Raw genomic sequence first — 13,319 nt, forward strand, 5'->3', positions numbered from 1 at the left:
TTTGGGAGCATCTTATTGTGGCCTGCAAGATACTGATTTGCCTTGTTACTGATGGTGATGTCCTCAAACACTAACTAACGTGGTCTCCACTGTGATCTCTGCTGGGCTCCCTGAGATCTTCACTGTAATGAAGCTAGTGAGCTCAGAATGTTGCGAACTCCTCTTTTAGGGTCATCTTTATGGTCTTTGAACTGTTCAAAAAAGAACCCAGGGGCTCCTTCCCTCAGAGGCAGCTGGGGAAGCAGGAAGGTGCCTCGTCTCAGTGCGGTTCCCTCCCCTCTTTTCCAGGGAGGCAGTGCCCTGTACTCAGCTTTGCTCTCTTCTCTCCTCCCCAAGTGCCTCCCTTCCCAGCGGTCCCTCCAGCAGCCCTGGGAGCATCCCCGCCACTGTGCCATTGCAGATGCCAAAGCCCAGCAGGGTCCAGCAAGCACTGGCAGGTAGGTGCCCTGAACAGGCTGTGCCCCACAGGGCTTGGTGGGAAGGATGAGGTGGGGGGGCTTGTCACCTTCTGGGCCCTCAGGTGTATCTAAAGGGGCTCCTTGGGGGAGTGCTGCCTCTTTCTGATGGTGGTATACCCCAGGGCATGAGCTTGGGTGCCTGCCCCCGAGCATTCTGGGGCTGTGGGACCTGATATGGTGCATTGGTGTGGACCTTTCTCATCCTTTTTAATTTTTGAACTGAATGAGAGTTAGAGCCACCTTTCTGCCCTGAAGTGCTCAAGGCAGGGGCTCTCCAGGGCTCATAAACCACCTGGTTGTAGCTACATCTTGTCTCCTGGTTCCATGTGGATCATTTGTTGTTTATATATCTTTTTTTTTTTTTTTTGGTGGTGCTGGGAATTGGACACAGGGCCTTGTGTATGCCAGACATGCACTCTACCAGCTGAGCTATACCCCCAGCCCTATATGTCTTGATGCTTACTTATATAAAGTCCTTTTACGTTCAGGCCTGGTGGCACCTGCCTGTAATCCCAGCTACTTGGGAGGCTGAGGCAGGAGGATCACAAATCCAAAGCTAGCTTCAGCAACTTCTCCCCAGCACCACAAAAATAATAAAAGTCTTCTTCCGGGTCTTGAGGCGCCTCTGAGGGCACTCGTAACTTGAGGGAATTGTGAGGTGTGTAAAAGTGCAGGTGTGGCAGTGAACCCCATCATTTGCAACTGGCAGGGGATCAGGTGACAGTTGGGTTTATTGAGTCCCGGTAGCCTGCAGTGTGGGTAGACTTGCCAGGCCTGGTGCAGGACGGCTGTGTGGTGTTGTCATTGGGACAGTGACTCAGAGGAGTGACTGGGGCTCTGGTGTGTGTTCCTGTGTTTGATCCCTAAATAACCCAAGGCCTCGGTGAGGAGGCCGAGGCCCAGGGAGTTCAAATCCCTGATGCAGCCCTGGGCTCAGAACTTGGGTTCTTCCCTGTGGTACCAGGTGCTCCTGAGCCTGGTAGAGGAAGTGCTGGACGGGGAGGTGACTGTGGTGTAGAAAGGGGGACTGTGGGTGGCATCACGGGAGTGGCTTGGGGCACAGGAGGCCCTGAACTCTCCTGGGGGACACGGGAGGCACCTGGAAAGGGACACTAGAGAAGTGGTAGAAGATGGACGTGGAGGGCAGGGAACTGTAACGGCAGGGAAGCCCGGCAGCCTCTCAGCCCTGCTTCTGCTACTCAGCCGTGAGCCTCTTCCCGGCTGAGAGGAAAGAGTGAGCAGACACGCTGACCAGGATGTTCCTGCCCACCTTGGGCCACTCAGCATGGGTGCCATAGGTGAGTCACACATCAACGCTGAGAGCCGCTGTGTGCGGGGATGTCCGCGATGGAAAAGGCCTGACCCCCACAGGCCCAGCTCTGAACTTGGGGTCTTCAGCAGCCACAGCAAGTTCTGCCAGGGTGGCCACTGAGACTGTTAAACACCTTTCTTTGTGGCCTTTAGGTTTGCCTGAATAACACTGGCCAACCCCTTCTATACCTTTTTTTTTTTTTTTTTTTTTTTTTTTTGAGATAGGATTTTATTAGGCTGCTGAGGCTGGCCTCAAACTAGTAGTCCTCTTGCCTCAGCCTCCTGAGTTGTTGGGATTATAGGTGTGCACCATGACACTTGGCTCGTTTTTATTTTTTTGTGGTTCTGGGCATGGAACTCAGGGCCTCACACATTCTAGACTGGTAGGGAAACGGACCCCCACAGCTCAGGAAGTTGGTTCCAGATAGGAAATAACGAGATACTGGAGCCTGTTGCCAGATTGCCACCTCTCAGTGGTTGATACCTTTCGGTGGGACCATTTTCTGGGGCACCAGGGAATGAGAGGACCCCAACCAGCCTCCAAGAATCAAGGGCTGGATTCCTGAATGTGCCATTCCTGGCTGCAGGGAGGTGGCCATTTGGGGACAGGTCTTGCAGGCCTGTTTGTAACCACTTCTGTGTGGGCTGAAGGAGCTGTGCCTCCGAGTCGGGTGGGGGTGGAGCCTATGAAGGAAGAGTAAATGGCGTCTATCCCAGTGGCCTGTGGCTTACACTGCTGTTAGGAACTTGCCCAAGACCAGCCAGCAAGGGGTGACCCTGGACTTGAACCTGGTGGAGAGGCCAGAGTGGAAGGAGGACAGGTTGGATCTCAGCCCTGGCCACTAGGTGAAAGGCTGACCTCTGGTGTTCGGAAGGCGGTGTGTGCAGTTGTGGAGAGTAGAAATGGGAGCTGTGGGGGCTGTGCCCCGAGTCCTGCTGCCGAGGAAGATGCAGAGGCCCCTGCCTGGGCGGCCCCCAGTCCTGCCCGCTGCTTGCTGCTTCTGTGATGAGTTGAGTCTGTGGGTTTGGGGTGGTTTTCAGACCTTTCTCGAGAAGGCAGAGCCACAGGGCAGGGGCTGCCTTCTCTCCAGGTGTGGTGTCGAGCCTTCCTTCCTTGTTGGTGACTGGAGTGTGTGGGGCTAGGTCCTGTGGTGACAGGGAAGGAGTGTTGCGATGCTGGCTTCCTGGGGGCTGCCAGTGGTGGCCCTGGGATGCCTTCATTCCTTAGCTGACACGTGGTGTGCCTCCTAGGACTGTGCCCTGGGTGCTAGCAATGGTCGTCAGCAGAGCGTGCTCACCCCGTGGTGTGCATGCTTAGGGGAAGTGATCAGCTGGAGCGAGTAAGTGATTGCCGATGGTGAAGAGGTGAGAAGGAAAGCAAAGCAGGCACAGGTGTAGAGAGTTGGAGGAGGACACGGTCCCTTCCCATAAAGAGGTCAGGGAAAGCCTAAGGCCTAAGGCCTGCAGAGGTGGCACTTCAGAGATCTGAGTGAAGAGGGACATACTCAGTCAGATGACGCTGTCCATCCAGAGATGTTTCTCTAAGGGAAACCACCTGTCCCTGCTCCCAACCTCTTTCTGGCACCTGTGCCTGTTTGTCATTCTGTCTACCTGACATTCTGTTTCCCAGGGAATACATTTGAGCCCAGGAACAGTCTCAGCTTGTGGTGGCATTGCAGTGACAGCAGGAACCTGGTCAGCGTAGGCATCTGGCCCCAGTGTGAGCCTGTGTCTTCTGTGGTGCAGGTGCTTCCTGCTGAAGGCTACTACGGTGATCCTTCCCTCATTTGGCTATGCTGTTCAGCAGGTGGCTAGCCTCTGCCTCTGTCCCTGGACTGGGCACATTTGCCAGCTAGGGAGTTTTGATCTTGTCATGAGGCCACAGTGGCTGGCCTGGCTACTCCTTGAACCTCTGAATCACCTGGTAGGGGGCATCACTATCTGTCCCAACCTATCCTGGAGAGGAATGGGGTCCAGGAAGGAGGTGCCCCTGGTACCCTGCTATGCCCAGTGCCTGAGCCAGGTTCCAAGGACGGGGAAAACCATTCTCTAGTGTGGCTGAGAAGCCCAGAGCTTCTTTCCTCTGGGGAGAAGGTGCTTTTGAGCCAGACTAATCAGTGACAGGGAGTGGACAGAGGGGTAGGCGAGGGTGTGGCGGGAATGAGGACCTCTAGCAGAACAATGTGTCCCATGCAGTGTTGAGTCATCAGAGAGTAGGAAGGGGACAGTGTGGGGGAGGGTCCAGCTGGGCAGAGAGGCACGTGCATCTCCGCCCTGCTACCTGCTGCAGCTCCTCGCAGTGGCACCCGGGAAGGAACCCATTGCTAGGAGCCGGGGGGTCGCCTCAGTGTGGAAGCAGTCCAGAGGGGTGGTGTCCTGCCTCCGCCATGTCTCCAGACCATGTCACTAGGTTTGCCAGGTGGGGCAGAGAAAGCAGAAGCAGCCCACAGAAGACAGGATGACTGAAGGCAGGAGGGTGTGGCCAGGCCCAAAGGCCCCCTGCGAGGCCAGCCCTTGTCACCAGCCCTGCTCAGGAGGCAGTTTCCACAGCCTGGCTGCACCCCGCCACATTGCTGCAGCACCTGCCCCTCCTGCACCTGGCACTGCCCAGAACTGCTGAGGAGGCTTCTTGGGTAGTGATCTCCCCTCTGCTCTTCTAGAGCAAATGGCCTCCCGCTCCCTGCACGCTCTGGGTACAGGCTGTGAAGTTGCTTGGCAGACACCTGGGGACTTTTGGGTCAGGGCTCTGGTGAGCCAGGCCATTTCACCAGCTCTCTCTGGTTCCTGGTCTGGAACTTGTTCCTGCAGCACAGGGAGCTCCTTCTAGAGACCAGGCTCTCCAGAGATCCTGCAGGTCCTGATGGCCGTTTGTGGTGCTGCCACCTCCGACTCAGCAGGGTTTGTGAAGGTCACCTGCTGAAAGCCTCCTAACATTTCTCCCCCTCTCTGCATGTCTGATCTCGCACCCGTGCAGGCATGACGAATGTGCTGATGTCAGCCATTGGACTCCCTGTGTGTCTTAGCCGCGCACCCCAGCCCGCCAGCCCTCCCGCCTCCTGTTTGGCCTCTAAAAGCCACAGCTCAGTTAAGAGACTGAGGAAAGTGTCCGTGAAAGGTAGTTCCTATTCACAAATGCTCTCTGGCCTCTGCTAAGCCTCCTCCGAGTCTTGCTGCCTCTGGCTCTCTGTGCCGATTTCTTCTTTAACCTCCATGGCCCTTCTCCCTTCCTGTGGCCCTTCTCCCTGCCCTCGCCTGGCAACAGAGGTGGCTCCTGGGAATCTGACGTTCCCAGCACAGTCGAAGTGAGAGGGGCTTTTTCATGAGGACCTGTAACTTTGCAAACCTCAAGGTGTGGATGAGGCATGGCTTGGGATTCTGGGATGACTGTTTCTCCATGGGGCCAGTGTATGTATCAAGAAAGGCCCTCAAGTCCGGCGCAGTGACACAGGGCCTGTAATCCCAGCGGCAGGGGTGGCTGATGAGATAGGACAGTTGCGAGTTCAAAGCCAGCCTCAGCAACAGCAAGGTGCTAAGCATCTCAGTGAGACCCTGCCCCTAAATAAAATACAAAATAGGGCTGGGGATGTGCTCAGTGGTCGAGTGACCCTGGTTCCAATCCCCAGTACCCAAAAAAATTTAAAAAAGGCCCTCAAAATAGCTGTCGGGTTTGCTGCCCATGTGGGTTCCCCTGGTGACCGCTGCCCTGTCCTTCATGTGGCCCGGGCAGAAGGGGTTTCACAGCTACAGAAGGTGCTGGGAATTTTAACAAAGTTTGCATGGAGGAGCTTGTGGCAGTTCTGCGCTGTTCTAAGCTGGACAGTGGAATCACAGATGGCGTTCTTGATGGTGCCATGCTGGACAGGGGCCTGGGCTGCAGTGCTGTCAGCCTGCCTTTCAGTCTCGGCTCTCTCCTGCATTAGCTTCCTGAGCTCACGCAAGTTTCTGCATTCATGAGGTGGCACCTCTTGCCAGGTGGGTTGGGAACAGGAAGGACATGTGAAGTGCTTGGCACATGCCAACAGTGGCAGTCGTGAGATGTGGAGGTGTGCCCGGGAAAAGAGCTGGTTTTGGGGTCCTGAGCCCCAGTCCTGGATTCTGTGCGTGCTGCTTTCGCTCTGCCTTGGTGGAGGTGAAATTGGGCAGGGTGACTGGTGACCTCCAGGGCAACCAGTTGCCTGGGAAGAGCACAGGCTCTAAGTAGATCCTGTGGTGTTCTGAGTCCAGATGTGCCTTCCCTGGGGTTGACGGGCTCCTGGTCGGCCCTGGTTGAGAACCGTGGCTAATAGGAGCTCCCTCTGGTTCTGAAAGGCTGCCTGGTGAGCTGGGCCAGGTGCTGGTCCTGGCAGAGGGGTCCCTGACTCTCCTGGAGCCTCCTGAGGCCACTGGGCTTTTCTAGACAGAAGACTCCCCTCAGTCAGCGGGCGTCCTAGCTTCCAGGATGGCCTCCCTGTGCCTATGGCTGGGCACAGGGGGTGTATGTGTGGATGGGCTGCTAAGTTGTGTGCATGGGGTGTGTGGTATGTGTAGGACACTCGTGTTTATAGGGCATGTATGGGGTACATATGGATACATGTGGGTATATATGGGGTACATATAGGTGTGGGGGGTGTGTGTAAATGCATGTGATTGCATGTGGGCATACGAGTGTGTAAGGTATGTAGGTATATGAAACATGCGTGTGTATGAGACACGGGTATATGGGTACATGGTTATGCATAGGGTGCATGTGGAAGCCTGTGGGTGTGGGTGTGTATGGGGTGGGGATGGGGGCTATGTGGGTGTGTAACCGTGTGTCTGGGACTCCTTTGCTGGTGGCAGCCCCCTGCTGCTTTAGCTTACTAGGTGTGGGACTTCCCCATTTCTAGCTGAGGAAGCTGCGCCTCTGAGGTGGTGGGATGTGGTCATAGCCAGAGAGTCAGAATCAAGTCCCCGATTCTGGCCTCTGCTCCTCCAAGTCACCTTCCCAAATAGTCATGAGTCCTCATATTTCTAAGTGTTTGAGGCCACAGGCTGAGTGCCATGCACTTGGGTTCAAACCAGGAGACCCTGCCCTCTTGGGCTCAGGGACCAGGAACCCTAGTGTGACCTTGAGGCAGAATGGGGAGCCCCGCCAGGGCTTTGGCAGGACTGTGCTGCCTCCCCATATCTTGGGCTCCTGCTGAAGGCTTGGCCACCCTCTGATTGTCCCCATTGCCTCGGGGAGCCTCTGTGCTGTTGTTGCCACTGCAGGGCCTCATGTCCCCCTTGCAGGGCTGCATGCTGAGGGGCATGGAGTCTCCCAACTCTGCACTGCATGTGTATAGCCTGAGCTGCCAGCAGCCAGCACATGTCTCCCTGTGTTCCAGCTGCTTTCCAGAGTCACTTAGCTTGGAGCTGAGTAGGCATGTGACTGAGACCCCCCCCAGTTCTGAGGCAGGTGGTGCATTGTGACAGTGTCAGTGCACCTGTCATTTGCAGTGTGCAGACCTATAAGATGCCACATGGGCTGACCTGGTGCATTTTCACACAAGAGTGGTAGAAGTGGAGTAAACAACACTGCTGAAGGTTGGGGGGGTGGTTCGTCGGACATTTTTGGCATTCTCAGAGGGGCCTGGGTCTGATTGCCTGGGATGCAACTTGGGGAGTTGCGAGGTGCTGCTTTGTTTCTGCTCCTCTGCCTCCTCCAGGCCATGCCCCAGGCCAGGTTGGGCCTTGAGGGTGGTCTGGGCGGGGCTGCAGGTTGCCCTGTGCCTGCTCAGGCTGTCCTGGCTTACCTGCTAACCTTCCATCTTGGCCCCTAACATTTCTTCCTGGCAGCCTGGGCTTCGCCTGTCTGCCTTCCTCCCCGCATTGCTCTCCTCTGCTTGGGTGCCTGGAACAGCGCTCACCTTCTCGTCTCTTGCAGAAGGGGCTCCAAAGCCAGAGCCTGAGCAAGTGATCAGAAGCTACACCGAGGAGCTGAAGACACCCCCAGATGAGGTACGTGTCCTGCGAGCCACACCACTGCTGTTCGGTTTGCAGACAAGAATAGACTTCTGCTGAAGGGTCCCTGGCCACGCTCAGCCCGTGGGGGACCTCCCCAGAGTCTCTAGAGTATGCGTCAGGCTCCAGGTCTAGTGCCAACCCTATGCCTCCCAAGGGAGGAGGGCATGATTGGAACAAGGCAGCCAGGGATCCAGGGGCCTGCGTCATTCCCACCTCACAGAAGTGTTCTCCTGAGCCCTGCTCTCAGCACAGACCTGGGTAATGTAGGCCATCCCCAGGGCCAGGGGGCCCAGGACAAGGCTTGGACATGAGACAAGGCTTGGACACGTGGGCCTCACTCCCCTCAGACTGGCACTGGTACAGGAGTGAGGTGGCCTTATCCAGGTGACACCTGCCTTTCTGACTGGGAGTGCTGGTGAGGGATGTTCCAAAACATGGAAACAAAACCCCACTCTGCTGAGCTACACCTTAGGGGCTCTGGTACTTTCCGCTGACTCTAACGGAGAGTCTTGGAGGTACTGGAGTGGGGTTAAAGGTCAAGCATGCTAGGCTGAGCACTGTGGCTCACTCCTGCAATCCTAGCAGCTGGGGAGGCTGAGGCAGGAGGATCAAGAATTCAAAGCCAGCCTCAGCAACTTAGCAAGGCCCTAAGCAACTCAGTGAGACCCTGTCTCTAAGTAAATAAAAAATGTAAATAAAGAGGGCCAGTGCTGGGGTTGTGGCTCAGTGGTAGGGCACTTGCCTAGCATGTGAGAGGCCCTGGGTTCGATCCTCAGAACCACATTAAAAAAAAAAAGAAAAGAAAAGAAAAGAAAAAAAAAGAAAGAAAGAAAGTCATTGTGTCCGACTACAATTAAAAAACTTAAAAAGGGGGGGGGCCGGGGTTGTGGATCAGTGGTAGAGTGCTTGCCTAGCATGTGTTAGGCACTGGGTTCAATTTCCAGCACCAAATAAAAAAAATAATTAAAGATATGTCCATCTACAGCTTAAGCACACACACACACACACACACACACACACAGCTCACTGGTTAAGCACCCCCGAATTCAATCCTTGATACCAAAAAAAGCAAACCAAAAACTCTTCAGCAGGCCCTGGCTCACAGGGTACTTCCACTCCTGAGCACAGTGGTCAAGATCTGGCTCTGACCCTGCCCTGGTCTCATCTCCCTGGTGTCCCCTGAATTTGCACGTGTCTTGTTCCATGTTTTGGAACATCCCTGCTTGTCCATCTCAGTTTCTGTGTCCTTTTAAAAAGGCCAGCTCCCAGCTTCCCCTTCTCCTGTCCTCCCGTCTGGCTGTTCTCATTGTCCTTCTGGGCCAGGCTCTGGTCAGCCCTTTGTGGGCACATGTCACAGTGATTGACCCCAGCTGTGGTGTTTCCGCCTTTCCCTCCCAGCCTGGCCCGTTGTGGCCCGGCCAGCTGTTGGCGAGCTCGCCCTGTCTGCTCCCTGCAGGACTGCATCATCTGCATGGAGAAGCTGTGCGTGGTGTCTGGCTATGGCGACGTGACTGACAGCAAGACCCTTGGGCCTGTGGCCGTGGGCCGCCTCACCAAGTGCAGCCACACCTTCCACCTGCTGTGTCTGCTGGCCATGTACTGCAACGGGAACAAGGTGTCCATGGTGGCCCAGGGGCGGGTAGAGGTGACCTGCTCCAGCAGCCTTAGTCCCAGCATGCTGGCCCTGAGTAGGAAGCTGGGCAGAACAGCTCTGAGATGTCTGTAGTCCTCGCACTGCAGCAGGAGGAGGTTTGGCTGCTAGGCCTGGGTAGCAAGCATGGTATTGCTCCTGGAAAGTTAGTCAAGCCCTGGAGCCAGCCTGGAAACCACACATCATCTTTGCGATGTCCCTCTGTAGTCAGGCCTGTGCTTATGAAGAAAAGCCCCAGGGAGGGAAACATGCCCAGGGTCACCTACTGGGTGGTGCAGAGCCAGGCCCCTGATTCAGGGTCCTGTTCCACTCTATAGGGGAAGGGTCCCACTCAGGCTGTCAATGGCTGACCTCTGGCTGCTGTTCTTGTAGAGGGGTTTAGCCACGGCGAGCAGGGGTTGGGAGGACAGTGGAAACTAAGTCACATGATGGCCATTCGGTCCTGGCTGGGCCCTGTCCGTGGTGTCCTGTCCGTCATGTAGTGTCCTGCATGCAGCTCATCATCAGTTGCAGGATTTTTTTTTTTTTTTTTTTTTTTAAGAGAGAGAGAGAATTTTAATATTTATTTTTTAGTTATCAGCGGACACAACATCTTTGTTTTGTATGTGGTGCTGAGGATCGAACCCGGGCCGCACGCATGCCAGGCGAGCGCGCTACCGCTTGAGCCACATCCCCAGCCCCAGTTGCAGGATTTTCTGTTTGGTTTCAAAGGTGACTGGACTAAGAGACTTGTTCCTGACCCTGATTTTCCTACCCAGTGCCAGTCTCCTGAACTTACCCTTTGAATAAGAGCAGCGTGAGGAGTTGTAGTGTAGAACTTCCCTTTTGACCCTGAGCTGCTGGGGTTCAGGTGCTCTGAGAGGAGGCTGCCTGGACGCCCTGTGAGCCATGCTAGCTTCTCCCTGGTGGCCTCTCCTCCCGCTGAGGCAGTGGCTGACTGTCCAGTGTGGTTGGGCCGCTGGCTCAGTCTGCTGCATCTGCCTGTCTTAGGATGGGAGCCTGCAGTGTCCTTCCTGCAAAACCATCTATGGGGAGAAGACTGGGACCCAGCCCCGGGGGAAGATGGAGGTTTTCAGATTCCAGGTGTCACTGCCTGGCCACGAGGACTGTGGGACGATACTCATAGTTTACAACATTCCTCACGGCATCCAGGTAAGGGGCCACCCCAGGAGGGGTCAGTCGCACCCAGGTGCTGTTCTCCTGCCCCACCCCGGGGATGGGGTACCAGTGTCCTTGCTGCCAGCCCCAGACTCCCTGCTTCCTCGAGGCTGGGGCCAGGGAGGAGAGGTCATTCCAGCTGGACTTGGGCTGGGCGGAGGACAAGGCAGACAGCAGGAGGAGCGGTGCTGAGGAGCTGTGGAGCCCCCGCAGGCACCAGGGAGTGGGGTGGGGCCCTGTTCCCGAGAGACCTACTCAGTGACCACTAAGCCTGGGCTGGACGTGGCAGGGCCAAGGCTGGATTTCAGGGATGTAAGCACAGGTCCTAGAGGAAAGCCTGGGCCAGTGCTTGTCTCAACCTGGGGCAGGAGTAGCTGGAGCCAGATGGGGTCCGCTGTGTGGAGCCTTGGTGGAGCCGTGCTCTCCCCCAGGTTTCCTATCTTGTGATCAGGTCAGCACCTCCGAGGGAGGGGACTGAGTTGTAGGCTGTGCAGCCTCTGTAGTGGTCAGGAGGCTGTCACCATCCCTCCCCTGCCACACTGCTCCAGCCAGTTCTTGGAGCAAGGTGCCACCCAGTGAGCATGTGGAGGGTGTGGAAGGGTGCCCCCAGGGTCACAAAGAAAGATCCGAGGAAACCCAGTGCTTAGAGCATCCCCAGAGCAGAAGAGGGTCAGTCCTGGCTCTTGCAGGGTAGAAGTGGCAGTGATGGTGCCAGACAGATTGGCACAGGCTCAAGGGAGGGCATTCATGGGGGGAGGCCACATTCACTTTAGGTCTTTGAGGGATCAGAGTCATTGAGCTGGCCAGGAAGGCTGGAGCATAAGCCTGGGCTTCCGTGTCCTGTGAGCCTCTTCAGCTGTCCATGGCCACCGCCACCCACAGCTCTCACATCTTGACATCTGTTCCTTTTCCAGGGCCCTGAGCACCCCAATCCAGGAAAGCCGTTCACCGCCAGAGGGTTTCCCCGCCAGTGCTACCTTCCAGACAACGCCCAGGGCCGCAAGGTAAAGACCCGTTGCCCCTATCGCCCCCCACCGCTGTGTGCTCTGCTGGATTCACCTTAATGTGGCAGAAGATGGGGCCCACCGGGACCCCGGGGAGTGGGCTAGCAGGGGTGGGCCACTCTGTTTGCCACTCCTTTCCAAAGCATTGCTGTGGATCCAGGAAGAAGCCACCCGGTCCTCACGGGGGTTCCGGCAGCGGGAGAGGCTAGGGCGCTTGCTTAGTCAGGACATGCACCCTGGGTGGGATGGGGTCAGATGGCTGGTCCGTCAGTCTGCACTGAGACCTGAGCAGGGACTGTGCAGCTATGAGAAAGTCTGGAAGCGCCTTCCAGGCAGATAGAACAACTGGGCCCAGGCAGGAGCCAGCCCCCAGTGGGAGGCAGCGGGATGCTGGGCCTGGCTGCCTTCTAGGCTTGCCTTGGGAGGGTCCTCCAGTTTGAGAAGTGCTCTGGCTGCTGGGAGGTGTGTACTGGACTCTGTTTCTTTATTTTTGTGCTGCTGGGAGTCGGGCTAGGACCTCACGTAGGCTAGGCCTGAGCTGCACCCCAACTTCGAGGCTTGGCTCTTCCATGGCTGAATGGGGAGGGCAGGAGGGCAGTGAGGAGGGAGGGCAGACTGAAGGTGGCAGCTGGGTCGTTATTGGAGCGGCTGCAGAGTGGTGGTGGCTGCCGAAGTGGGGAGGGCAGGGCTGTGGCCAGGGCCCACAGGAGACTCTGTGGGGCCGTCCCATCAGCAGTTGGAGTTTTAGAGGCTCCATAGATGGGATCCAGGGCTGGGCCTGGGTGAGCTCATCTCCAGCGAGAGCGGAGGGGCAGAGCCTGAGGGGCGCCACTCATGGGCCCTCCCTTCTCCTCTGGCAGGTCTTGGAGCTCTTGAAGGTGGCCTGGAAGAGGAGACTGATCTTCACAGTTGGGACATCCAGCACCACGGGCGAGACTGACACCGTGGTTTGGAACGAGATCCACCACAAGACAGAGATGGACCGCAACGTGACAGGCCATGGCTACCCCGACCCCGACTACCTGCAGAATGTGCTGGCTGAGCTGGCCGCCCAGGGGGTGACCGAGGACTGCCTGGAGCAGCAGTGACCCACCAACCCCCCCCATGGCCACCTGGAAGCTGCCCGGGCTGCCCCTGGGAGGCAGGCAGGAACGTGCCTTTGCTGAGAGGCCGGAACCTTTGTGGGGGGCACGTGTGCCAGGGTGCGAGGGGCCAGGCTTGTGCCTGCCCTCCCCCCACAGTGGGGGAGTTCTGTGGGAGTCGGCAGCCCTGAGGCCTTGTCCTTGTGGGGGCCAAGATGCAGCTACCTCAGTGCAGGGACGGGCCCTGGGGCTCTGGAGGGCAGCCCTGGGCCCCAGTGCCCAGGCCTGGTGTGGGGTGAGTGCAGACCACCCCTCCCTTGGCCGGACAGGCGTGGGTTCTGAGTCAGCTTCTTATACCTCAGATTTTGTTTGCAATAAAGGCCTTGTAGCCAAAGTCCACAGGCTCTTGGTGTTTGAAGTGGATGCAAGTGTGTGAGGGGGGTCTGCCCACCATGTACAGGCCCCGTCATGTCCACTGCGCCAGGGCGTCATGCATACTGCTTGTCTAGCTCCCATCTGGTAAAGGGCGATCTGCAGGAGCTGGGGAGCACACAGCACCCTGCCCTGCATAGCTGCTCATCCACAGTGGCCCTGGTTTACAAAACACTGGTCAGGTGCTGCTGTCTCTGGGTTGTAGATGAGGACACAACAGAGGGTCAAAGTTTCAGTGACTGGCCCAGGCGGAGCACCA

The 13,319-nt window shown here is 56.9% G+C and overlaps 1 protein-coding gene across 11 annotated transcripts in view; it reads left to right on the forward strand.

The window, feature by feature from the left end:
• The window catches only part of Dtx2 (deltex E3 ubiquitin ligase 2), a 32,057-nt gene extending 19,032 nt beyond the window's left edge, over positions 1-13,025 (forward strand). For 10 of the 11 annotated variants that reach the window (XM_076840838.2, XM_076840841.2, XM_076840839.2 and 7 more), the window contains 7 exons: positions 337-437; positions 4,744-4,884; positions 7,654-7,727; positions 9,190-9,348; positions 10,375-10,536; positions 11,457-11,546; positions 12,407-13,025. In XM_076840838.2, the coding sequence (XP_076696953.2) occupies positions 337-437; positions 4,744-4,884; positions 7,654-7,727; positions 9,190-9,348; positions 10,375-10,536; positions 11,457-11,546; positions 12,407-12,634 (955 nt within the window). In that variant the 3' untranslated portion in view covers positions 12,635-13,025. The remainder of the gene's footprint in view (positions 1-336; positions 438-4,743; positions 4,885-7,653; positions 7,728-9,189; positions 9,349-10,374; positions 10,537-11,456; positions 11,547-12,406) is intronic. The other variant, XM_077106109.1, reaches the window with a different exon arrangement.
• Positions 13,026-13,319: the final 294 nt, after the last annotated feature.

The sequence above is a fragment of the Callospermophilus lateralis genome, chromosome 19 (genome assembly GCF_048772815.1).
Source record: "Callospermophilus lateralis isolate mCalLat2 chromosome 19, mCalLat2.hap1, whole genome shotgun sequence".
Lineage (NCBI taxonomy): Eukaryota > Metazoa > Chordata > Mammalia > Rodentia > Sciuridae > Callospermophilus > Callospermophilus lateralis.